The following is a 20,255-nucleotide window of genomic DNA, read 5'->3' as shown; positions in this document are numbered from 1 at the left end:
TGTATCAGTCTTCTCCGTACCTGGCAAGTGACACTGTAATCATTTTGTTCCAATGGAGCTCAATGCATCTGTCAAGTATTACATTAGAAATTGCTTTGTAATTTTGTAGTCACTGCTTGATACAAAGTCAGGAGGGCTTTATGATTACATCTCCATGGAGACCAGCTTTACAGCTTGTCCCCGTTTCTAAATATTTTCCTATGGGTTATTAAAAAACATACTTAATTTTCTAAGATGGCAGACTGTGTATGTTGTCAAAAAGGGTTTTATGATTTCTTTTTTTTTGGCACATGTTAGAAAAATGAGCACATACAATAAAAATGTAACATTCTTTTTTTATATATATATTTTTAGCATTATTCAAAATCACTAACAAAGCAAGAGCTAAAGTGACCCAGTACAAGGCTTGCAGTTTTGCTAAATTGTGCAGATGAATGATTGCTGTCTACACTTGTGTGTTGTGACTCTGTCCTAAGCAATAGGTTTGGATTCGTGCCCAGAGCCGTTGCCTCCCAGTAATGGCCAAAAAGTGGGGGATCGCTACACTGTGGGTGACATGGTTTCTTTCCAGTGTGATCAAGGCTTTTCATTACAGGTGGGTGGAAGCATACAGCGCTAATCTTCTCCATTCTTCTGGCTATTAATCCGAATGATATCCAGCTGCCTGCAGTGGCAATTTTAAATGAGTACCCCAAAGGATGAGTTTGTCAAGGCAGCATTACTAATGGTATTCATGCGTGCGTGCGTGTGTGTGTGTGTGTGTAGGTGTGTGGGTGTGTGTTTGAGAGAGGGAGAGACAGAGATGAAATGCGCTGCAAAGAATTATGTGAAGTGTTAGCCCTGCATTCTAATTTTTAATGGTGTTTGTGTATTTTGCTTTCATGTTTTTCTAAGTGTACATCTTAGTAAGTGTGTGTCTGTTACAAAGCAGCTCTGGGTTCTTCCAATCCTTCCTGAGTAAACACTATGGGGAGGAGCGCTTTGAGCTGAAGAACCTTCCAAGGCCACAGGCAATGGATTGTGTTAACAGTTGCCTTTCAAATCCCACAGAGACTTTTCATCGTGGCTCAGGAATTCACTCCTTTTCACATTCTTTCTGGACAAAGAAGAAACATCTTACATACATCTTCAGGCTGAGCCATAAACTTAAGGCCATTGTTGAAACAAAAGCTCAAGTTGGCATGGGTTGTTGTTATATTTTGAGCTTAGTTTTCCTTTTTCAACAGTGCCTGGATTCTCAGGTTTTAGTGGAAATGCATTTTCCATCCTGTTTATTAGAATTTAAATGCTGAGTAAAACAGAAAAATAAATATGCATTTTAGTTTAAACAAAGAGTCATCAACCTATCAATGAATTATCGTGCTAAAATCAACAGAGTTCTGCGTTTTAAATTGTTAGGATGTATAGGATGACACATTTTAGATCTATTGTTTATAAACTAAACCTTCATTTAGGGAACCAAAGCAAAAATGACATGTATCAGTCAAGTTGGAGCTTTGGGCTAACCTTCGTAAAACCACTGATGTGCGATTCAGCACAGTGCTCTCCTGGCAGGCATGTACTGCCAATGATCCAGCAAAGCTAGCAGGAGAGAAAGAGCGTCAATCCAGCTGTGATGAACTGTCACGGAGTGCATCTATTAATCCTTTCTGTCTCTGGCGAGGGTTTGTAAAACTGCCAGGTGAAAAATGAGATGACGATTTGCGATAATCCTCAGCTCTATCAGTTTGGCTCCACACAGAACCAGTCCATCAAGTTTCTTCTGACTGTAATTACACCTGTAATTTTGGTTTTCTAAGCTGCTGGCAGCCCTCAAGCCCACTGAGTGTAGCAATGACTTTTTACAAAATCAATCCAATAAGTGAAACTTAGCCATCACATATATATGTGCTCTGGTAGTGGCATTTACGTAACCATACTTCTCATTGTCTGCGCTTGTGTGTAGCCTTGCAGTCCAACGACTTTATTTTGCAATAAATCAAAAGATGACTGAAGTGGGCCTTATAAGGTTATTTATTCCAAACTTGATCCAAGGCCCTGCTTTAAGGCTAAATTGTCCTAAATATGTTTTATGACGTTCCCATTCACATTTTATGAATTTTCCCCCTCAGAAAAATGCATTTTTATGTTTTAATAGCGCAAATTAGTGTTAATAAAAAAGGTGATGGTTTGTTGGAGACTAATATTCATTGTTACATTTTTCTTTCCACTATAATTAATACCCATGTAATAAAATCAAGATACTATTATAAAAACATAAAGGAATGATTAGCAATCTTATGATCTATCAGCCAAATATGAAGCTTTTGCCCCAAGTGTTTCTGAGACTTTAAAGTTGAATAAATGATAGCTATTAAAGAGTAAAAAAAACTAAAAGCTGGCTGAGTGTCTTTTACCACATGGCTACTTAGGTACACAAAATATTGCTAAATCCAGAGCTAGGCTTTTTGTTCAATCATTTTTTTGGAATGTCATATCTTTAAATTATGCATTTCTTTACTTTAACAGGGCAATGCATACATAACCTGTATGCCTGGGCCTGTCAGAAGATGGAATTACCCTGTACCGCTGTGTTTAGGTAATGTATCATCTTCTGCAGTCAAACTAAAGGGATGAACTAAACACCAGAAAACTGCTGTTGCTGCATCATATTCAAGCTCATTCTCATTCATTGAGTTTTTTTTAAATATATTTTGTTTCTGTTCACTCTGTGTTGTTTTGTTTTAAAGCAATGCATCAGTGGCTTGAAAAAGGACTTGTTTGACTACATGATGGAAAGCCACTTTTTCATTGTTAAAAATGGATGGAGCGGATGATGGTTTTGTGTCAAAGGCTTTTGGAACATGTATTGTGAATTTTCTGTTTTCCCCTTCAGTTGAAGATCAATAGGGCTTTGCACGATATCAATGTGTTGTTTGGTTCCTGATCCCCTCCTGATGAGGCTCCGGTCTCCCTGACATTTCCTCTGAGGTTGATAGCCACACTGAAGCACCTCAGTGTCGACAAATACACACCCTGAAAGGACACATGCAGATAATATGTAATGCTACAGTCATATGCAAGCTTTTTACTTTACTTTTGGTTGCATTTGATTTTGTTTTACTCCACAGACTACCACCATTTATACCACAGAAAACACAGGCCAGTTTTGCAATTGACACCTACATGTTCTTCAATACAAGTTAACCCATTAGTTTAACTTCTGGCTACTTTAATGCACAAACGCTTGCCTAAACGACCTAGGATCTGTACTCAATATGCTAGGGATAAACCCACATCAGAGAGATTTCATGCCCTTGAAGAAGTGCCTCTTCTTCCTTCTTCTCTTTTGTTTCATTGAACAAGCAGGTTAAGCAGGGGTTCCTCCACCTGCAAAACCATTTTTTAACCAAGTAATTTATGTCTCTGTCCTTGGCTGGCACTCCCTGAAGACAAGATACCAATACTCCTTGTGCTTTGTATCAGTTTCGCCGCTTTGGCATTGGAATCTGAACAGGGGGAGCGATCAGTTTATAGAATGATGTGCATGTTGATGTTTTTGTAAGACTGGGGGTTCGTCATAGTGAATTCAGATGAGTGTAACCTTCACAGCAAGCTGGGAGCTCTCTAAAGTGCAGTTAAAGAAAGCAGGAAAGAGAGAGAATGAAGCAGTTACTGCCAGTGCTGAGCCAAAGAGTATCCATCCCACCATTGAATATTGACGTCCTCATTTTTTATGATTTAAAGAACCATCACATTGGGATGTGCCGTATTCAGTTGTGTTTGCATGAATGCTCTTATTCTTAAAGAGAATTCTTGAAATAGAGTGAAATAAAAATGATGCCCAAAATCAGAAAATGGATGCATAAACAGGCACAGAAAAAGCCCAGCGACTATTCGCCCGTTTTGAACTCATTCTATGCAGGCACTGGAATTCACAAGCAGAATTCTCTATGATCTTTGCCCAGCCTTCATTTTCAACTTGTAGTCATTGTTTTGCTTTGTTTTCCCACTGAGCTTTTGTGTGGGGGAGTGACATGTTCTTTCTCCTTGGTTGGTCTCTCAGCTCAGTGTGGAGGCTCTATGACAAACTTCAACGGTGTCATTCTCAGCCCGGGCTTTCCAGGGAATTACCAGAGCAGCCTGGACTGCAGCTGGAGAGTTCAACTCCCCGTTGGCTTTGGTTTGTAGACCCAGCACGAGGCTGTTCTCGCCTTTTCTTTCTTTTTTTTCCATGCAAGTCTTTATGTTCATTGCATCTTTATTTGAACTTGGTTCAAAATCTTGAACCAAATCTTGAATCTTGTCTTCCTTTTTCATTAATCTGTTTTAGTACCGGTAATCTATTTAAAAAATTGTCTCAGGGGTACTTAGTGGATGCAGTGTTGGGTCCCACAAAATCCACTATAAACATAGGAACTAAAATTAGATTAAAGCTTTTCATCTAAACAACAAATTGACACAGTTTAATGTAAAAGTTGATGAACTTTCCACTTTAAAAATGGGTTGGATTGGCTTGAATATTATAAACAGCCTTGTAAATTTGTTAAATAAAGGTGTTTTTTCATTTCTCCTCATTTTCTAAGAACATGTCCACAGCATATTTTGATAAAAGCTTTTTGTTGTTGCATATTTTAATTTCCTTGAACTGCACCGACCTCAGTTTTTCTTGACACAATGGAAGACATCAACAAGATAACGCCACTGCTTTCCGTTTCAGAGGGACTGACATTTGACATGTCGAGTCCACTGTGCTATAAAGGTCCCTGCTGCATGATCCAACAGAGCTGACAATGTTACAGGTTTTAGATAAAATCTGTAATATATTCAGCTTTGAGTAGGTTTAACTGTTTGGATTTGGATTTTGATTGTTTTGATTTTGATTGTTTCAAGCAATCAAAGCAGAAATAATACAAAAACAAGAGAATCAGCAGAAATGTATGTACACATTTTAGATTATCATCAGGAGTCATTGATTTAAGTCACATTTCGGGAAACAAAGTGGAGTGATATGATCAGAAACCAATTATTTTGATCATCCTTAATATATATATATTTTTTTTACTATTTATTTTTTATGTATTAATTTATTTTGGTCAAAGTTAGTGTCCTTGTCACATATAAACCAAGTTACAGATACAGTTATGATGTAAAATAAAAAGGTCAACTATGGGTTGGGATTTTCTATGTTCATCATTCTGAAAATTTGGAGTTTTTATAAGGAAATTTATGATTTGTCAACTTTCTTGCTGGTGCAATGTTAAGAATCATGAGCAACCATTGATTTCAATTCCCTTCTTTTTTCTTTAGGGATCCATCTACAGTTTCTGAACTTCTCTACAGAGCCTGTCCATGACTATTTGGAAGTGCGCAGTGGCAGTCTTGAAACGGGAACAGTGATTGATAGATTCAGTGGCCCAGTGGTGCCCAACTCTCTCTTCAGCACCACCCACGAGACCACTCTCTTCTTCCACAGCGACTATTCCCAGAACAAGCCTGGCTTCCATATTATTTATCAGGGTGAGGCCAGGACTGTAATACTGTTGCAATTTTTTTTTTTTTGGGCAAATCCTGTGGGTGATCAAAAAAGTCTGCAAACAGAACCCCATGTCTGCCATATTTTAGAGTATTTGTGCTACTCAGTTGTTTTCATTGAGGTACATAGAAAAACTTTATTAAGATGTTGTAAAGAAACAAAATAACACTGCTATCTCTTTCTAAAGAGAACAAACTTTCCAAGTGGTGTTTTAATTATGATTATGAAGTTTTTAACCAAAATCCAGCAACCTAAATGTCTTAAAAAAACACATTTCATGTTTATCTCTGCCCTTGATCCCCCCTTTCTGCAAGCTGCGTCTTGCATGAGTGAACAGCTTGACACAAAGGGGGGCACACAAACGACTGACTGACAGTCTCAAAAAGGTTCAAAATTGTTGAATTCACTTGCACAGCAAATAAAATGAAATGCCAAAAAGAAAGTGACTATTTGCAATTTGCCAAACATGTGCAGCCAGTGCTGAACTTTTTTTTGGCCGCCCCGGACCCTGAGTAAGTAATAAGTTTAGGATTAGTGGTTAGCCATTAATCCTCATCTTCTCATCTACTCCTGAGCCTCTCCTGATTAGTCAGGAGTTATGGTTAGGTTGTGTTCACATCGAATGCAATTTGCGCTGTAGAGACGGACAGTTTCAATGTAAAGTCAATGGTACCGACCCCATCTGAGGTCCAGCAGCGCGATTTCAGCAACGGGTGAGGCACAAAGGTCTGGTGGTAGCGTGATTTCAGCACCGCGGCATAATTTGGTTCACGTCTGAACCAAATCTCTTGTGCAATGCGCATGCACTCCTAGACAATAATTCCAAATAGAGCATCTTTGCAACAGTTTGACAGCAATTTAAAAGGAAAAGTATTTAGAAATGCAAAAATGAAATTATGTCTTATTGCATGTGTTTTCTATCATAACAAATAATGATTTTCATTGGATGGGGACACTCTTTTCCGACTTTATTGCGACTGTCCATCCAAAATCCTGTGCACGTCCCTGATCATAATTAAAAGACCACTGAGAACACTTTGAAAGTAGATGACAAGATGAATTGTACTTTAATTGTGATGTGGAAAATTGCAAATGATTTTAGAATCCCTGTGTTTTAATATTGTCAATACAGCATAGACCTCGGAAAACATTTGTTCATGATATGTCCTGTAAATTTTATCCCTAGAACATTATGCAGTGTTTGAATTTTTGCTGTCTCTCATCTGCTGTGCGGGTTTGACCTTTTTCTGCAGCATATGAACTACAAAGGTGTCCCGACCCTCTACCTTTTCGCAGTGGTATAGTGATTGGTCAGGACTACAGTGTGGGGATGACCATTTCCTTTGAGTGCTTGCCAGGTTACACACTTCTTGGAGAACCATCCCTCACTTGTTTGCATGGAATAAGCAGAAACTGGAACCACCCCATACCCCGCTGCGAGGGTGAGTCTTGCAAAATTACATCCATATCATGCTGTAATAAAGTGAATGTCATGGAGTGGAATCCTTGCATTTCTCCATCAAAACCCTTTTTGTTCCTTTCAGATAACCTTGGTTTATCAAAGAAATGTTTGTCAGCCTTGCTTTTAATGTTGGTATGTCTTCAAACTCAGTCGGAAGAAAAATGGAAATCTTCCAGAAAGTCATGAGCGCAACTCCCTCAAAGGGTGAATTGTGTAAATGAAAAATAGAATTTTCTATTGTCAATAAAGACAATAAACACATCCTTGATGTTTTTCAAAAAGAAGATTCTAGGTCCTTTAGTGTGCTTGACGTCTTGTCTTTTATTTTGGCACATGAAAGCCCCCTGACTCACCAACTACAAAGCACAACTTTGCCCAGTTAAACTGATGCAACCCATTAAAATAATTTATGGAGGATTTGCAAGTCTTTCTACAAAGCTAAAAATACTAGTGTCATAAATTTAACATTGTCTCCTTAGATCAGTGTTTTTCAACCTGTTTTGAGCCACGGCACACTTTAACCTTGACAAAAATCCCGCGGCACAGCAGCATCCAAAAAAAAAGGAGAAACTCATAGTCTGTATTGATCTACAGCCCCTCTGCAATCTCACATGCATTTTTGTGATAATTGTGGCAGAAAAAGCTGGAAGTTCCAGCTGTGTTTTCTAAAATATGTAATAAAAGTTAAGTTAGAAGATTTAAAAACTGTTTGATGCGTGTTCGTTGCGGTTTCAAGACGTTTAACAATGAAGACTCATTGTGCGCTGAGACACTGTCACTTTAACCCAATGTATCATGGGAGATGTAGTGTGAAAACTGCTACAAAAGGGCAGAAAGACTCGCGTCTCTGAGCTTCATTGTTTTGTTCACTTGTTCCACGGTCTGATACTGGATTCTGTGGCAAGATACACAGCTAAAGACGAGCTTTAGCTGGTAGTTTTGTTGGAACTGAGAGACTTTATGAGCTAAATTGGAACAAGGAAGTGAAGACTTTAACCACTTCTGATTGGTCAGGCTGATGACGTGTGATTAAGCCTCCAAGAATGATTGGTGGAGATAGTTAAAGGGGCGGGACTTTTCCACAAAGAGCTGAAGATTCGGCTAAATCGCGGTACCATCATTCTTATCAAATTGTCTTTAAAAGAATCAAATAAACACAAAGAAAAAAGTATTTTACTTTCTTTCATTTTCCTAACTACTCAGTGTTTTATTAGGGCCTGTTTGGATGAACAAAGAGTTGATAACCTGGAGATGGTAAATGTTTTTAGATCAGTTAATGAGGGCAATTTCCCACGGCACACCTGACCAGCACACTGGTTGAAAAACACTGCCTTAGATAATACTTTTTTTTTATTTTGAGTTTTAGTAAGGTTACACTGCACCAAATAACCATGTCATACAGTTCTCAAATGTTAGAATCCAATAAATAGTTTATTCTGTTGTGTTACCTGCTTTAGGAGCTTTTTACTTCTGTTTTTATCCAGAATTTGGTGCCTAGGCGTAACTCTCACATCGAATTCAGATGTTACCCCAAGCAAAGGTTCTGACAGATGGAGATTTAGCATCATAAACACTCTCAGTCGTTAAGTTATCACCAATGACTGATCATCTGCAGTGTTGCATTCAATAGTAGCCCTCCAGTACCTTAGAGATAAACTAACATACTCTTATGGTATGTTTTATCAACTGTATGTGGCATAAATGCCATAAAAGCTACTTTTATGGTAGAGGGTAAGAGTGGATTTGTATTTATTTCCATTACTGTTTTTTTTTCCCTCCAGCTCTTTGTGGTGGAAACATAACATCCATGAATGGCACAATTTACTCTCCTGGACACCCTGCTGAGTATCCACACTTCCAGGACTGCATGTGGACAGTCAGAGTACCTCCAGGATACGGCATCTACATAAATTTCTCTGTTATAAATACAGAGCCAATCTATGATTTCATCACAGTGTGGTAAGTTTTATCAATGTTTCTTTATTTAAGAATTTTGTATTTTTTTGCGGTGTTAATTATCAGTCATCAGTTGATGGACTCTTCAGATCTTTCTGATCTTTATTAAAAATAAATTGGATCTTTCCATTTTGCAAAAATGTATTTGATTTATCATTGATTAATTTATCTTTTAACTTAATTCTTATTTGCTTGGACCTGTTAGAAAAAGAAATGAAAGCAGGATGAAGGCCTTGTCCCAAATGTATTTGAAACAATAAATTGGGTGTCACAGTGTATTTTTGCACATTCTTAGAGCTAGAAATACAAAGGTCTTTTTTATTATGTATTTAATAATGGTTTGTCAAAAAAGATTAAATACGCAAGCATGGGATGCATGGAACAGATGAGAAACTACCTGAAATGTCATTGAGATAGCTGTGATTTTTTTTCCTTAATGTTTTTTTTTAACTTAACTTTAAAAAATTATTTTTGGCTATAAATCACATTTTGTTCTCTTTCAAATGTTGTAGCATATGCATTGGTAGAATAAGGAGGAGATCTAAGTTTGTTGGTCGCACCCAGGAAAGATATGCAAAAGCCTGAAACATCTGAAACTAGGACCTGTGCTGTTCTAGTCTCTCTCCTCCTGCCTGTATGTATCCAAAGGTTGTTCCTAGATACGGCACTGAGTGAGTTCACTGAGTGGTACATCTTAATTCTAAAAGCAGCCTTTCATCCTTACACTGACATTCAAGATTCCCTAAAAAAGGGTTGTGATTTTTCTCATGTGACAGCCTCATAGAGTAGCTCCTTTTCTCTCTGTCATCTCTGGAGCTCTGAAAGATCAAAGTCAGGTAAAGAGCTACAGCTTCCAATAGTTTTCACAAAGAATTGCTGGAAATATTGAGCAAGCATTTTCCTCAGTTGAAAGACAAACTAAGAAGATCAAGGAAGGGATTTTGCAGTTTAAAAAGTGTTTTGCTTTGTACACACCGGGCATGTGATCCACGGAACACGGGTTCTTGAATGCACTTTTACCATACAGTTTTCCATACCCAATATTATCTCATTATTTACCGTAGGAAGAGGCTTGGAGGGAGATTTGGGGTGCAAATCTTGCCCCAGACTTCTTCCTCAGCTCTATCCCTAGATGTGCAAAACTTTGTGTCATGTAATTACGGCAAACCACAATTATTAATTTCTTCTTCATGACCAATTTTCAAACACCTGATACTTTTTGTGTTTTGAAAAGTCAATACCAAATCTGAGTCCCTGATTGGTTGAAGTTCAACTGGTTTAACTTTCAACGCAAGCTCTTTTGTACGTAGAGCACAAAAACAAACGTAAAAGCTTGTGTAGCTATATGTGAACCAGAGAGTTTAGAATGCAGAAGCCCAAAATGTGCATAAACGCATGCACGTTTACAAAGACTTTTCATTGAAAGTGGCTGCTTAAACGCACGTTTCCAAGCCTGGTGTGAACGTAGCAGTGAAGCCATGGGCCAGTTGAACAAGTCGAATGAAATGGATTTCACGTGTGCCAACAGTTACCGAAACCTTTTTTTTTATCCTTGTCTTGACATTTAGCTTTATTTTTTTGATTTCTCTGAAAAGTTTTTTCACCCATGAAGGATATAAACTGTAGTACTGGAAGTGGTTAACTGAGAAAAAACTGAAGGAAATCCGAGCTGCTCTGCATCCCATCTTCTCCAGCTCACCAAATTTATGGTAGCAATTTGACTCCACAGTCCCCAGTGAATATTACATAAAATGACATAAATCTGTATCAGCATTAAAGCCAAAAGTCTGAGTCACTTGAGATGCTAGTATGCAGAAACTTCTGCTGATAACAGACAGTTGCAAAAGCAGTAAACAACACTACCTGCCTTCTGTCATTCCAGCAGCTGCCTTCCAGTCAGCTTGTCCTGCTTTCTTTTACCTTTCTGTAGCCTCTCTGTTGAGCCTCAGGCAGTCACAGAGCTGTCCTCATGGGTGACAAAAGAAGGGAAATGCCTTCCAGAATCAGGGACTGCCATTTATACTATGGGCAAAGGGAGCCACAGGCAGCTCTGATTTTAAATGAAATGGCGCATAAACAATCTGTCCCCTGATGGCAACATTTCATTTCCTTGCCTGACTGCCGCCTCCTATTCTGCTGATCACTCTAAAATGAAACTGACATGAGGTTTTATTTTTTTTTTCTTTAGTCTGTACCATATTAAAGGTGCACATACATACAAGAAAGGCATTTAGTGTAAATCATTCTACTGAATAGGCTTAGAGAAGTCCCACTTCTCTTGAAATGCATTTATAAATAAAAGAAAAGTCGTTTTTTTTCTCATTAAAATGCATATTTCAGTTCTCAAAGAAAAGTGTGCTTTGGGTTGTCTATAACTTATACAATCTTAAAAGGTTTTGAAAGTTCCTCATTTATAGAGTTTTGTCCTTTTTTTTCATCTAACGCCTCGCTCACAAATGGATTTACTGCTAATAGCAAGTTCGTTTATTATCCCACAGCAATCTGCCTGTCTAGGTCAAAAGGGAGAATCTCTCAGGCTAACGTTGGCCTCTGATGGAATACTAATACAAGTTTCCATTTTCTGTAAAAAAAATCTAAATGTTTCCATATGAATCCACACTTTTATTTTTGTTAGATCCCTTAAAAAAAATCTGATCACTGTCATTTTCTTAAATCCATACTAACCCATAACCCATACTAACATACCTCTGTCAAGTCAAAATGCCTCAGGCAAAATCTATTCCTACATAATTTCCTATTCACTTCCTTCTTGCTACACATGAGAGATCACAAGGTCCACCCAGGCCACAAGGCACGTATAATTATGCTCTGGGTCTTCCCAGGTCTTTTCCCAGCCAGACTTGCCTGATGTAGCTCTACAGGGTGCCACCCCCAAGAGGCTTCCTAATTAGATGTCTGTGTTGCTTCATCTAGCCTTTCTCTCATGGAAAGCTGGAGCAGCAGGTCTAGTCCAGGTCTATTTTAACTTTTGTGTTTTCATGAATGGAAAATTTCACCCTCAGGTTTAGCTCCATTTTTAACTTGGCATTTAACTACTTGCCATTAGTCAGTTTCACAGATATTTGTAATCTCATTTGGGAGCAAAGGCTTCTTCATTCTTTCACTTGGGGCTGCCGTGCTACATGTCAGAGGTGGATTCGACTGACAATATTCACAGCTGACGTCATTCCTGTAACCTTTTCTGTGGCGGCTTGTTTTGTCAGTTTCATGAAAGAACATGGAAACAGACAAAGCTGATAAAAGCATTGCCATATAGTTGTCTGACTTGAATTTTATGTAACATGTAAAGTTTGTTTTAACTTTTCTACATTTGCATGTTCCTGTGGCTCCTCAAGACAGACTTCTTCAACCTTGAGCTTCAAAATGAAAAGCACTAACACAAAAACTCTGGACTGATTGTCAAATTGATTTGTTTTTACTGTTACTTCACAACTCTTAAATGCATAATTGTAACAATTTCACAATATTTTCAATTTAAAAATGGTTTTGCTGGGAAGTTGTCAAAGTGCAGAGTACTTTTTAGCAGAAAAGAAAATCAGTCTATGTCCGAATTCCCTCACTACTATCTAACACCTAGAAAACGATATAGTGTCGTGCTATCTATTGCCGTAGATTTTAAAAGCAATTCACGCTCACTACTCTTTTTTTTTTTAAACAGCGATGTGACATCTTAAAATATGAGCATCTTATGATAACTTTTTATGAATCCACTGTATACTAATGATGAAAACCTGGACAGTGTCATGAGTGACAATGACAAGAATAGACCCAAACGCTGAAACCCGGAAAGATCACACTCGAGAGTTTTGGCAGTGGGGGATTTTATTGTCCTTGACAATAAATAAATGGATACGTGGAAGGAAAGCTCCGGAGGAGTCCGTGACGAGGAGAGTACCAGATGGTAAGTACACCTCTTGTTTGTATTGAGGTCTTCGTGGCGAGTTGAATGAGAAACTGGCGGACCGCTGGCAGAGCGTGGCTGGAGGTCTTGATGTTGTGATTACTTAAGAGATAGCGGCGGGACTGGACCCAGGCAGGCACTTGGTGGAGTTAGCTTGTCCTACAGACAGGAATGATAACTTGAGTAAATGATGCAAAGACAACAAGAGTTTCACAAAGAGCGAGGAACACATGAGACCAGGTACTTCAGCATAGTTGGCAACGAAATAGCGATGAATACTGAAAACCATCTGATATACTGCAGGGCTGATGATGGAAGTCTCGGCAGCTGGGTCCAATCAGTGGAAGAGAAGGGATGGGGGAAAGGACTCCCGGGGGTACCATGACAGTACCCCCCCCCCCCCCCCCCCCCCCCATTAATGACGGCCTCCAGGTGGTCCATGATGCCGGTCAAGGCCCGGAAGAAGTTGTCAATAAGGGAGGGGTCAAGGATGAGGGACCGTGAGATCCACGAATGTTCCTCAGGACCATGACCCTCCCAATCCATGACGAACTAGAGACCCCGACCCTGAGGACGGACATCCAAAACCTGACAGTGAAGGCAGGGGCGCCATCAATGATACGGGCGGGAGGAAGGGGTGCAGACGCCGGGCAAAGTGGACTCTCCTGGACGGGCTTGATTTGTGAAATATGGAAAGAGGTGTGGATCTTGAGAGCAGCGGGCAAGTGGAGATGGACACAGGTAGTATTAATGATTCTGTCAATTTCATAAGTTCCAATGAATCGGGGGGGCGAGTTTCCAGGACATGGACTGAATAGGAATGTTTTTGGGCGAGAGCCAGACCCTTTGACCAGGTGAGTGTGAGCGCCCTACCACCCTGTGTCAATTGGCGATCCATCAAGGAGGCCTCGAAGGGAGAGATACTGCTGGCAGAGGAGGGATGAGAGTTGTCGGAGTACTCAATCCACACCAGATAAGTAGACCAGTCTGAGGTATTTTGAGCCGCCACGCAACTGAGTGACACCTCCACTTGATTGGCCCGCTCCGCTTGACCATTGGACAGTGGGTGATATCCAGAGTAGAGACTGACAGTGGCTCCTAGGGCAGTGCAAAAAGCCTTCCATAAATTTCAGACAAACTGTGGACCCCGGTCGGACACAATATGTATACAATACAATATACAATATATACAATATATCCCATGGTAACGGAAGATGTGGTTGACGAGAACATCCGTGATTTCCATGGCCATGTGGGAAGCTGAGGCAGGTGAATGAAGTAAGCACTTTTAGAGAAGCGGTCGATAACTGTAAGGATAACAGTGTTACCATGGTACGGTGGAAGACCAGTAACAAATCTATAGGGGTCTACAGGGTGTGGGTAATGGGTGGAGCAAACCGGAGGGTTGAGAGTTGGACGATTTGGCCCGTGCACAGGTGGAGCAGGCCCCGATGTATTCGCGCACATCCTTGTCCATGGTGGGCCAAAAGAATCGTCGGCGGATAAGGGCTAGGGTCCTATGGATGCCATCATGACAGGTGACGACGAATGTCCCCAGGTTATGACATCAGACCTTAGTGAAGAAGGTACATATAGATACATATAGAGTGCCGTTAGGACAGGGTGCGTGATTTGGTTCCTCACCTTGGGCTTGTTGAACCCTGGATTCAATTTTCCAGGTGAGGCTGCCCACAGTACATGTGGATGGAAGGATTGAGGACTCCGAATTATCATTAGAGGAGTTGAATTGACAAGAGAGTGCATCGGGTTTCACATTGCGGCTGCAGGGTCGGTAAGTGATGGTGAAATTGAATCGATCGAAGAATAGGCGCCAGCGGGCTTGTCGTGAATTGAGTCTTTTTTGCAGAACGTAGATAGGCAAGGTTTTTGTTATCGGTCTAGACAATAAATGGTTGAGCCGCCCCCTCCGGCCAGTGACGCCACTCCTCCAGGGTGAGTTTGATGGCCAGTAGCTCCCGGTTACCAATCTCATTGTTCCGTTCTGCCGGCGATAACTTTTTGCAAAAGAAAGCACATGGTTTAAGATGTGATCTCTCACTGTGACAGGACTGCCCCTACTCTGAAGTCAGAACCATCCGCCTCTACCATGAACTTGCGTGAAGGGTCAGTTTGGATCAGAATAGGAGCAGAGACAAAGAGGTTCTTGAGCATGTCAAAGGCGTCCTGAGCTTCGGAAGTCCAGTTGAAAGTATGATAGAAGTGTCGGCAGCTGGGTCCAATCAGTGGAAGAGAAGGGAGGGGGGAGAGGACTCCCGGGGGTAACATGACAGACACTTTATAAAAATAAAGTTAAAGACATTTTATTAGATGAAAAATCGTTCAAATGCAATGCATTGTGGTCTATTTTTCCAAAACTACTAAGCAATGTTGTTCACTGGTTTTTCTCAGAGACCTCTTGGACATTTCTAGGGTACTGGAATTTTTAATTGTAGGTTCAAACAGCTCTACAAAATGGCCAATGTACTAAAGTGCACTAAGTAGTGAGCAGTGAAGAAATTTGGAAAATTTAAACTCCAAAATTTATTTATATATTATTTCAATACATTTAGCTGTATTACCACTAAAAGTACCGATATATGGCTGGCACATAAGGTTAGCTCCTTAAGATCTGCACACATGGTTTTCCACTGTCACCTCCCACACACTAACCCTTTCGACTTTTAAAAGATTTGGTGACATGCATCCCATCTCCATCTAACTTTAAATTTACTAACCCTAACTCTAACCCTTCTGTCTTTTTTGCAGAATCTATTGCATGTCATCAATTATCATCGTTGTGACTAATACATTGATTTCATGATTAGAAAATGTTTGCCATGTTAAAGTAAGTGCAAAGAAAAGAGGTTTCTTTTTTACTTTGAGTGTTTTATGTCAAAATTTGTTGAAATCTCTTTTTACATCCAAATTAAATGCAGCAGTGTTTTTTATAATACAAATTATAAGCAGAGATTACCCTAAAAGCTTTCCTCTTTCAAAAAGGAAACCCAACTGTTTGTACATTTTTATTTACAGGTATTGATAACACAAAGACTGTTATACTATTTTTCTGTTTTCTCGATCCTGCACACTACACACACAAAAAAGAAAATAAGACTCATATTTTACAGTTGACCATGAAAATCTGATGAGACAAAACTCAAAAATTTGCACTGATCCATTTCGGATTTATATTTATATTGGTTCATCACTAATACTATTGTAAAGTTGACAATCATACAACATACTGTATGTAGTAAGCTAATGATACTATTTAAATGTACAGTGACAAACTTTGCGTTGTGCTCTTGGCTGTATTTAATAATGTCACTTTTATTTTCTATGTTTTACATTTATAATGTTTCTTAGAGTTTTTCAATGAATACATCTTTTTTTACCTGGACTTTTACTCTTCATTCCGTCATTAATGTGCAAAATGGCCTAAGGGGGAAAGTTTTGATGTTATTGTTTCTCATCAGCAATAATTCTAAACTTTTGCTTTGACAAATCTGATCAATAAAAAAAAAAATCCCGTTAGATTTTGTCAGGACTGACTGCTGAGTCTAAAAGACCTCCAAGCAATTCACAGGAATGCACATTGATCTTAGCAAGCTATTGCTGCTGTTTATTCATATGCTTGTTTCTTTTCATCCAACTCCCTGCTCCACCACCTCTTCTTACCTGCATCTATGTACCAGGGATGGACCGGATCAATCTTCTCCTCAGATTGGTCAATTCAGTGGTAGCTCGGTACAGGAAGGCGTGTCAACCACTGCTAATCAAGTCCTAATCAAGTTCCACAGTGACTTCAGTACCAGCGGCTTCTTTGAGCTTCATTATTATGGTAACACGTACTGTCTTTGATGCAGATCTCTTCTTGTACATCAGCATAATGAAAGCAAAAGTTACTGTGAGCATCACCAGATCAGAGGGAAAAAAAATCTCTATTTTGTTCCAGTTTATAAAGTTGTGATTCCATTTGGCCCACTCATTTTGCTTATGATATTGTTTCCATGTGATTGCATAATAATAAATGATGAATGGCTCCTTATGCTAGCTTTTTGATTGAACTAGTAAAACACCCTTCAAAGAGAGGTTGATTAATATTAAAGTGCTTTCTGTCTCAGCTAAATTAGTGATCGTTTTTGACGATTATCAAAGGTGATGGGTCGACAGTTCATGGTTCCACTGTGTAGAGAGAAAAAAGAATGATGCAACTGAATATGAAATGTACATACACTGTTTATGTGTGAGCCAGTTTGTGCCTTTACAATCTACGTATGAGCTCTATTGCAGTTGAGTGTGTCTTCTCTTCTCAACAGCTTACCAGCTGAGAACTTGTCAGCCACCACCTCCCGTCGCCAACGCCACAATCCTAACTGATGGTGACGAGTTTGAAATAGGTTTGTCCCATTTTATTTTGCTTGCTTTCGGGCTTGAGACTGTGTCCTAAAAGAAAGTCAGTTTTTTAGTTGACTTCCTTGCAGAGCCATGCTCAAAGAAACAAAATGTAGATACATCAAGTTTTTATTCTTTTTTTCCCCCCAGAAATAATCTATTCTTCTCTTTTATACACTGGCATACATATTAATGTAAAACTGCATTGATACAGATGCTTGTTCTGACCCTTCCTGACCTAAGACTCCTTTATTTTCTATATTTTTTTTTCTGTGCTCATCTTTAAAGTGTTCCCATCTTTTCATGCTTCATTCATTAAAATATTAGTTTGAAGGCAAGGCTAATTAGGTGTACTCATAAGCTGTTTGTATTTTCAGTGCTCAAAAGTAATTAGCAAAGTGAAGTGGAAGTCATGTGGTTAGAGGCTGCCTTACTTTGTGCCTATAAATGTGTGTGGGTCTGATTCCGACATGCGTGTGTGTGTGCACGCATACATGTTTATAACTGTGTAATTTAATGAAGTGCCTTCAGCACTAAAGGTTGTCAATCTTCATTAGAAAATGTGTAGCTGATTATGGCTTCAAGTGTCGGTGGTGAGGAGTCTTACTGACTTAGTTTGATGGAGATTTGTGTTTGTGTTTTTATGGGATGGATATCTTGTTCACATCCTTCTTATGTCTGTGTGTATGTGTCATTGTGTAACTGTGAATGCAAATGACTTCACAGGGGACATTATTCGATACTCATGCCAGCCAGGCTTTACCATGGTGGGCAGTGAGATTCTGACCTGTCGACTTGGAGAGAGGCTACAGATGGACGGACCGCCGCCCGTCTGTCAAGGTTGGTTTAGTCCTTTGAGTTCACGGCTCCGCCAGCGAGCTTCTGAGCTGCTTCTGAACACTTTTTGTTTTGCATGTGTAGGCCTTTTCACTTCTTTTCCAGTGTGTGCACCCTTGGGTTTATGTATATGCGTAATCAGGTTATGAGTGTGCTTGACACCCCTCTGCCAAGGTTGGTTGCAGACATCGACACTCAAAGTTGATGCATCATTTAACTGACAGACTGCTAGCAGGCCCCCCTCCAGCAGTCTCCCAGTGGCAAACAGCATCTCTATTCTAATTCATCATGATTCACAAGTTTAGAATACAACTGACCCGAGCTCTTGCACCTCTTGGAAGCAATATTTAACTGCTGTGAATCAGTTTGAGACCAATTACAGATCAGCAGGTCTTTATCTCTTTTTTTTAACACTGCAGCAGCAGTTCTTCTACCTTTTTTTCTTCTTGTTGTTTCTATAATCTTCAGCAGTTATTTTAGGAGAAAATGGTAGAAGCTTCTAGATAATACTGTAGTATATCATAATAGTGATAGTTGATGTTTTTTTAGACAAATCTTTAAATACAAGGTTAAAGGAGGGTTATGCATTTTTGACAAGACACAACAAAAATACCTAAAAGCTTTGTTTTAAACTACAGCAGTCTCTGCTGTTGTCATCAACAAACCACTGTCCTCTGTGGACAAAGTCCCCCAAAAAGCTTTAAGTCTTCAGTTGATGAGAACATCTATCTTTGTTTGCAATGATAATTTATGCTTCCAGCATCTCACTGTTATTGCACAGACTGTGTATCAAAGACATTCTTGATGCCTGGATGTCTTTTTTCAAACTTAAAGACAAGTATTCTTAAAATGTTTAAGTGGTGAACTAAATTTATCAGATTTCTATTCATAGGAGGCACTCATTTGTCTTTGTCAATTGGAGAACAAAGGAGAGGGACCTGGCTGCAGACAAGATGGTGCCTGACATCATAGACCGGAAGCGGAAATCCTACAACCAATCCTAACTGTAGCCCTAACCCAAAAGAATTCAGAAGAAAAAACTTTCACTAAACCAAAACACTGTAACTATTAGGGTTGCCAAATAAGATAATTTTCTTTTAGAGATTATGGGAGAACTTCTGGTTCCGGTCGAGGACTTCCAGTTCTGGACATTGATGTCTGCAGTCAGGTTGTCTTGAAACAAAACAGGATAAGCAACAAGTTTAACTTCCAATAACTCCCAAAAAGTCTGAGATTTGTTTCTTTTATCTGTGCGGGTAGGAGACACCTCATACAGTGAACTTCAAGTCTTTCCAACTTTCTTTGCAGAGCTTTGGCACAAATACCACCTCATATGAGCTCCAGCTACTGTAGTACATCTCAAACAGTGCCCTGTCAAATACAAATGGGCAAGGAAAGTTTGTTAAAGTTGAACATGACAAGGTGTTCAATCACAGAGATCTTTAACAACCCTTTCTCTCTGACACCCTATAAAGCTGTGTCATAAAATACCAAAACAAGGCAGGTGTGAAAAAAAGCAAAGCCTGCCTATATTTGCTATATGAAGGAAAGTGATATTAAAGGTTGCCCTTGTTAAAAGTAGTATTAAAATGTGCGCATAAAACAGAAAAATGCATATTTAAATGAGCACTGAATATGATAGACATTCTTCAGGTGAGTTAATGTGTCAGATGACTAATCATCTTGTTCTAACTGCTCCTTAAAACCTGCCTTGAGCATCACGTTGGTGAAGTAAGAACAATTTTAGAAGTGGTAATCGGTTGCTTGACATTTTCATGGATCGCCTCATTTTCACAGTGAGGAATTCATTACGTTTTCTTGTGTCGGATATTTTATGTCCTTGTGCACGTCTTGGATATAACTAATTGCTCTCCTTGGGACATGTAAAGTTGAACTTAATTTGCGTTGAGCTGCTCGGCACATCCGAGTCGCTGCAACTGTAAGCTGGTAGCAGCACTATTTCCCAACAGCAGCTTGCTAGTTGAGCAGGAAAGAGAATTTTTCTGCTTTTGTTTGCTGATGACCTCTCAGTTAATTATCATTTCATGCCCTAAAGATAGCATAGACGTTTCCAAGAACTGCAAAATAAGCTCATTCCCAAACATCCTTTCCTCCACAGGCCGAACCTTTTTATGAAATTATATTAAGAAGGAAAATAGCGGCTTTGA

At 39.4% G+C, this 20,255-nt stretch overlaps 1 protein-coding gene across 7 annotated transcripts in view; it reads left to right on the top strand.

The window, feature by feature from the left end:
• LOC101167820 (CUB and sushi domain-containing protein 3) overlaps positions 1-20,255 on the top strand; it is a 301,513-nt gene that overhangs the window by 199,813 nt on the left and 81,445 nt on the right. For 6 of the 7 annotated variants that reach the window (XM_078933064.1, XM_078933067.1, XM_078933068.1 and 3 more), the window contains 9 exons: positions 477-595; positions 2,509-2,578; positions 4,046-4,162; positions 5,290-5,499; positions 6,769-6,957; positions 8,759-8,936; positions 16,551-16,696; positions 17,175-17,255; positions 17,977-18,090. In XM_078933064.1, coding sequence (XP_078789190.1) covers positions 477-595; positions 2,509-2,578; positions 4,046-4,162; positions 5,290-5,499; positions 6,769-6,957; positions 8,759-8,936; positions 16,551-16,696; positions 17,175-17,255; positions 17,977-18,090 — 1,224 coding nt within the window. The remainder of the gene's footprint in view (positions 1-476; positions 596-2,508; positions 2,579-4,045; positions 4,163-5,289; positions 5,500-6,768; positions 6,958-8,758; positions 8,937-16,550; positions 16,697-17,174; positions 17,256-17,976; positions 18,091-20,255) is intronic. The other variant, XM_078933065.1, reaches the window with a different exon arrangement.

The sequence above is a fragment of the Oryzias latipes genome, chromosome 16, assembly GCF_053564925.1.
Source record: "Oryzias latipes strain Hd-rR chromosome 16, Olatipes_Hd-rR_3.1".
Classification (NCBI taxonomy): domain Eukaryota; kingdom Metazoa; phylum Chordata; class Actinopteri; order Beloniformes; family Adrianichthyidae; genus Oryzias; species Oryzias latipes.
This window is presented reverse-complemented; position numbering and strand designations above follow the sequence as displayed.